The sequence below is a fragment of the Beta vulgaris genome, chromosome 2 (assembly GCF_026745355.1).
Source record: "Beta vulgaris subsp. vulgaris cultivar EL10 chromosome 2, EL10.2, whole genome shotgun sequence".
Taxonomy (NCBI): domain Eukaryota; kingdom Viridiplantae; phylum Streptophyta; class Magnoliopsida; order Caryophyllales; family Amaranthaceae; genus Beta; species Beta vulgaris.
This window is the reverse complement of record NC_079203.1, coordinates 35849385-35856096: the sequence shown is the minus strand read 5'-3', so window position 1 is coordinate 35856096 and position 6712 is coordinate 35849385. Positions and strand designations below refer to the sequence as shown.

At 37.0% G+C, this 6712-nt stretch overlaps 2 protein-coding genes across 2 annotated transcripts; both read left to right on the top strand.

Moving 5' to 3' along the window:
• The first annotated feature begins 276 nt into the window (after positions 1–276).
• On the top strand, positions 277–1042 carry LOC125494835 (uncharacterized). Its single transcript, XM_057392968.1, has 2 exons — positions 277–344; positions 421–1042. Exons 1-2 carry the CDS (start codon positions 277–279, stop codon positions 1040–1042), a joined length of 690 nt encoding a protein of 229 aa, XP_057248951.1.
• Positions 1043–1666: 624 nt separating this feature from the next.
• Positions 1667–6074, top strand: LOC104886841 (mitochondrial import inner membrane translocase subunit TIM14-1). Its single transcript, XM_010671369.4, has 3 exons — positions 1667–1870; positions 3652–3824; positions 5624–6074. The coding sequence occupies exons 1-3, from the start codon at positions 1868–1870 to the stop codon at positions 5778–5780; spliced, it is 333 nt and encodes a 110-aa protein (XP_010669671.1). The 5' UTR covers positions 1667–1867; the 3' UTR covers positions 5781–6074.
• The last annotated feature ends 638 nt before the right edge of the window (positions 6075–6712 follow it).

The window sequence follows — 6712 nt, the reverse complement described above, 5'->3', positions numbered from 1 at the left end:
AAGACCAATACTTTCAACAACAACCAGACGCAACTAGGAAGCTACATGCCTCCACTCCTCAGAAATGCACAGCAGCATTGAGGTGTCTAGCATATGGATCAGCATCTGACGCAGTCGACGAGTACATCAAAATTGCTGAATCAACAGCAAAGGAGTGCCTTGTGCACTTTGTGTAAGGAATTCGAAAAGCTTTTACGACCGAGTACTTAAGGAGGCCTACAGTAACCGACTTGCAACGCCTCTTACTGACGGGGAAAGGCGGGTTTTCCTGGAATGATGGGCAGCATAGATTGCAGATTTGCAATGGAAAAACTGCCCACGAGCATGGAAAGGGTTGTATCAAGGTAGGTCCAAATCTGCAACGGTAATTCTAGAAGCCGTGGCCTCCGGAGACTTGTGGATATGGCATGCATTTTTCAGAACACCGGGAACTTGCAATGATATCAATGTATTGGCACGCTCTCCGGTGTTTGATGATCTTTATCAAGGAAGAGCTCCTGAGGTCACATTTAATGTGAATGGTAATACCTATAATAAGGGATATTACGTAACAGATGAGATCTACCCTAAATGGGCAGTGTTCTTGCCAGCAATTCGACTCCCACTATCTCCCGTCGATGAGTTGTTCATCAAACGTCAAGAATCAGTTCGAAAAGACGTCGAACGTGCGTTTGGGGTTTTACAAGCACGCTTTGCAATAATACAAAGGCCATCACTCATTTGGGATGAACACTTAATGTGGGAAATAATGCTGGCGTGTATCATTCTTCACAATATGATTGTCGAGGATGAACGGGATACATATCTAAATTATCAAGACGCATCAGACTTCGAGCAAGAAAATGTCTCGATTGCTAGTACTTCGTCTAGCCATAGGCTTGAAACATATTTTGTTCAACCTGGTCGCTACAATAATATAGGGATGCAACAATATTTGCAAAGAAGAGCTGATGCGTGGGATAGAGATGTTCACAACTCCTTACAAAAGGACTTGGTTCAACACATTTGGCACAATTGTCGCCAATCAACCAATGATGAGTGAATTATTGTTTGTAATATTAAGTTTAGCCATTGTTGTAAGAAATCTCAATTAAGTAGCTTAATTAAAAGACGAGCATAAATTAACGATTTATCGTTTTAAAAGCGTGATTAGCAATTTACATAGCGTAATTAGCATCTACCGAATTTAATTAGTGTGTCATTATTTATTGATTAATTATGAAATTAATGAGGATAATTACGATTTTTTTATTTATTTACAAAGAAATCATGTTAAATATGGAATATATAATCAATAGATAAAATATTGATGGGGTATGGGAAAGTAGGAGAGAGAAAATGTGGTGGGGTATAGGAAATAAGAGAGGGAAGATAAATGGGGAGGTAGATGAGTGGAGGTATGTGTTTCAAATTTGAGTAAGGTAAAATGGAGAGGTAATGGAAAATGAAGTGGACAAATAAGGTGAGGAGAGAGAATAAATGAGGTGCGCCATGAATGAAGATGTTCTTAGATGCATGTACTTATTTGCACTTATCACATGAGTCTAACCAGACTTGAACACACCTCGTACTCAAGATAACTCGAACCGAACAACATGACCCATAATTGACACGACAACAATGATCTGAAACCAACCCGAAATCAGCCAAATCCAATTATCGAAATATAACCTTTCACTCGAAACCTTCATAGTCATATCATATGTATAAAAGTATTAATTGCAAGGAGGTAGTAAAATGATTTAAATACTTGACTCTCTGTAATGAGTGACATTTCCTAGCAATACAGATCATCGAACACAAGCCAATCGTGAATAATAATAATAATCTAAAGCTTTCACTTCTCCATCTTTGATTCTTCATAAGAATGGTTAGTACTGCCTTTTCTTTACCCAAATTTACGCCTTTTTTTCTTTTGGGTTTTTAATCACTCTTCGAATTGTTTTTTCAATTCGTAACTTATATTATGAATTCTTCTGATTTTGATTCATTTCGTTTGGGGGAGTGCGAAAATGGAAATATATATTTCTTGAGGGAATTAGAAATTGAATGAACATATTGTTCTTGTGTTATTTTTAGGCATCTCTGGTAGGGATTTATTTGGTGTCAATTGGATCTGTTCTGTCAAATGGTTACTTAGAGTCGATTTTCCAATTTTGGGTTCAATTTAAAATGATGTGTTGTGTGAATTTCAATGTAAAACTTGTGTGTATACTACAGTCATCTCGAGTTTCTTATATTTGCTCTAAATCACAGAATTTCTGTTTAATTTGCTTTAAAAGTGGGAAGTTAGTATGGTTTCTGCCATAATAGCCTAACTTCATTAGCGAGTGAGGGCTGCGGACAGCTCCAGATTTGTGTCTAGTTCGTTTGATCGTTGCGATTTTATGTGTGAGTGTTAGGAATGGGGTATTATCGTATGAGTTTGGTTAGTTATGGAGTCATGTTGGAGGAGTTCGGTTAGTTATGGAGTCATGTTGGAGGAGCAACGTATCTCTAACTGTTATAGCTTATAGTTACGGGCCCAAATTAGTACATACACACGTCCGTAGGATTATAACCATACGCACAATGAACATAAAGGACTATCATTATGAACACAAAGACCTATATCAAAAAGAGATGTACATATGTCCATTTGGCTTGTTAGTCATGTACATGTGATCATTTGGCTTGTTATTCATGTACATTTAGTTTGTTAGCCATGCACATGTGCGCACTATGCTCTACGTACAAGCGTGTGTACCATCTAGGCGTTGGATTACGGGAAGAAACTTGGGGAAAAATAGGAGGTTTTTTGGGAAGAGTGTAAAAAGTGTAGAGTTTATTAGTGTGTTATAAGTTATAACAGTTCAAAGTTTTGAGTTTCACGTCAGGTTGGCCCGACTAAGGAGCTAGTAGTAAGAGAGAGAGAGAATGGGGGAGCGGGAGAGAGAGTCATACATAGAGAGAGGGTGGGGGATAGACAAGTCAGTTTAGTTCATTTTGGGAGCTAGGACTGGTAGGAAACTACGTACTGGTTGTTGTATTTACCTGAGTATGTTTATTGAGCGGATCATATTAAGGCAGCCTGTGACTATCGTCTGGAGGTACATTGTGAATAACATATGATCCATTAAGTATCTGAAGTTTGATTTGTGATTAAACATCGGTTAGCACTATGTGATTGCATAACACCTTGTATAAATTTTAGGTTTGTGATCCAAATGATAATTATATCTATAAGCCACTTTAATAAGATAGAAGTTAAATATAATGTGTAAGACAACCTAAAATCTGACGTTTAGATGGAAGGAAGGGATGCTGTGGATGCTGTTTCAATTTATGACCTAGAGTTCTCAGCTTTTATGTAATGTTTCTCTTTCTTCTTCTTCTTTGCTATTAGCCTATTACATTGATTTGAATCTCTATACTCATGTGTGAAGATTCAAAGCATGCACCAAAACTTCCTGTATTCTAAGTATGCATTTTACAGTTTGAAGTATTATTTGCTTGATTTGAGCCAACTAGACTTGTGTTATGTGATACTTGCATTGTAGTATGGACTTTTTGCGCAATTGATGCTTTCGATATATGGAATCACCATTCTGGTGAGAACTCTTTTTGCGAACTTTAGATTTTTGAGTTGAATGTATCGCTAGATGTTACCAGGCAACGCCGTTGATTGCTGGTCTTGCTGTTGCTGCTGCTGCTCTTGCTGGTAGATATGGAATACAAGCATGGCAATCATTCAAGGCACGTCCGCCTAAACCCCGAAGATTTTATGAAGGTGGCTTCCAACCTACAATGACCAGGAGGGAAGCAGCTCTCATTCTTGGCGTAAGGTAGTTGTTATAACTTTTTTATCCTTGTGCATTTGAAAGTTTGTTGTCTGGGTTAATGAGCTGCTCCATTTCGACTCCCAACCAAACAATGATGCCAAGTTCTGTGCACAACTAACTCCCTAGTAATTGAGTAAAAGTTAGCTGAAAGACAAAAAGGGTATCTCAATAGCTAATACTCCCTCCGTGCTCTCGAGTTTTTTCCATTTGTTCATTGAGGTCTACTCACTTTCACTTAATGGAAAGGTGTACTTATTCCCCTCTATCGTTATTACCTCGAGTTGCCCCTTCCTTATCTCTTTAGTTTTTGGATTTTGTATCTAGAGTAGTTAGGTAGACCTCAATACGGCACAGAGAGCATCTGGTAAGCTAGGTTAGTCCGATAACTACTACTTTGCAAATTATTGTTTAACTACCTCTAAAGCTGAAAGAAACCTAAAAGACATGTTTATTGAAGATGGATGAAGTAAAGGGGTCGAAGTAAAGAACAACTTTATTGAAGGTACCTAAATCTCATTTTGAGTTACCCGGATCAAAGCTATGGTCTATGTCAAGTTTCTTAAATTCTGCTATGGCATTGAATGACATCATTTTTTTAAAAATTCTCACCGGAATTGTGTAGTATATTTTTTATCATATTAATGTAGATGATTATTGTTGTTAGTATGTATTAGTATGATTAATTAAGTGTAGAGGTGACAAACTGGGCATACGGGTCGAGTACGGGTTGGGTCATTCCTAGTCGGGTCATATTGAGATCATCTTCGTGTTCGGGTTACATTCGATTCGGGTATGTTCGTGTGCGAAATTTCGCGTCGGGTGCGAGTTTGATTAGTCGGGTCAACACAAGGTCAGGGTTAATGGGTTTGGGAAATAAATAAAACACATATAAGAGTAAGTTTCTAATGTTTTCTTTGGTTTAGTTATCTCACTTCGTGTTCACTGATAAATATAGTTCATGAGTCGGAGGGCTATGTGATTATATTTAATTCAAGCTCATATTCTTAATTTTATTGCTCATAAAACCGGAAAGATAAGTCATATTTTCTGATAAAGGAATGATGAAAATTATTCAAAAAAATCCATCAAATCGAACATAAATTAATGTTCGTGAAAAGTATTGCATTATTATTTTCGGGTCGGGTTTGGGTTTGGTTCAGGTCATAGTTTTTCAGGACACTTTCGGATCGAATATATTCGGCTCGGGTTATCTTCGAGTTCGTTATATTTGGTCGATTTGTTTTCGTGTCGGGTTAGGTTGTTTCGGGATCGATTCTATTTCGAATGGCTACTTCCGAGTGGAAAACGGGTCTCGGGTAGGGTATTTTTGGGTCGGGTCAACAAGTACGAGTACATTTTGCTTGCTCTAGGAAGTGCTCTAACATACCACTCATTTCTCAAAATTGTTGTTTTCCTCTTTCAATATTCACCCACGTCTTCTTTTTTCTACTACCATGTCAGGGAGAGAATAATTTTTTTAGGTGAACCTTTTTTTAGCTTATCTGAGTTTATCTGCAAACTCAGTGGGAGTAGCTCAGGTGTTGCAAAGTCCCCCCTTAACCTTCGTATAACTCAAATGCTTTGTTGTTTCGTATCTGTGTTTTCTAAAGTTCTATAATCTTCTCCGACCATAAATTTATGACGGTTGAATTTGAAAGTAGTTTCTAGATAACTAGACATATGTTCATATAGCATTAAGCATCTTAAAAAGCAATGCTGGCATTTTTTCTACTTCCTAGCATTTACCCATTGCCACTGAGCTGGCTTCAGAGAATATTGATGGTCACTTTGTGCAATGGCAGGGAGAGTGCCGCTACAGAGAAGATCAAGGAAGCTCATAGAAAGGTAATGATTGCAAACCATCCTGATGCCGGTGGCAGCCATTACCTTGCCTCTAAAATTAATGAAGCTAAGGATGTGATGCTTAAGAAGCCCAAAGACAGTGGCTCGGCCTTCTAATATCATTGAATAAATTGCATAACCCCTCAGAAATAAGATTATTTTCCTTTCTTCTACAGTCTACACCAAAACCATGACATATGATGCCCGCTTCTACATCTTCAAAGTGAGTTAAGGAACTTAAAACCTTCTATTTTTTTTAACTTCGAATCGTTCGAGAAAATAGGAAAAGTGGATGAGTATGTACAGGCTGAGTTTGTGCTTCCTGAGCAGTTGGCTTCTATTCACGAGCGTGTGTAATAGTTGGTAAACACCTAAGTCGTTGAGTTGAAATGGCATTCATTTTTGTTGAAATCTTCAGATTCTTAAATTGTATCATGAGCTACTTTCTCTTGTGACACAACACCCTAAAGCCTAAGCATATTGCATGCTCGATACTTCTTCTCAAAGGGTGTATAAAGATAGCCTCCTTCAAGATTGCAATTATCAAAGTGATCATTTGAATTGTCACCACCAACAATATGAAATTACTAGAATTTTTTGCACGTGATGCGTGCTTGAATTTTTTTTCGAACAAAAACTCGATTTTCTTCGGCATAAAAGTCAAAATTTGAACATTAAATATACGAAGTATAATTGTTTTTAGTTGCAAACTTTAATTGGTTTAGTTTTTGTCACTTAAGTCTCTCACCATTCTTTTTGTTTTTTTTACTTTTCAAAGTTAAATTCTATAAACAAAATAGAAATTTTATTGAATTTATTTATGATTTCTAATATTATAATTTTTTAGTTGATTTTTGAATTAAGTACAATACTTCATAAATTGTAAAGAAAGTAGAGGGGAGGGGAATTGCAGGTTGATTTTGACATTCCTTTTGTAATTTAGAAATGGAATGGGGTAAAATAGGCATTTCAAAAGAGGACATCATTTCTTCCCCCTTCCCTTATATAATAGAGATGAATGTTGAATGCATGAACAACATTTGCTTCTC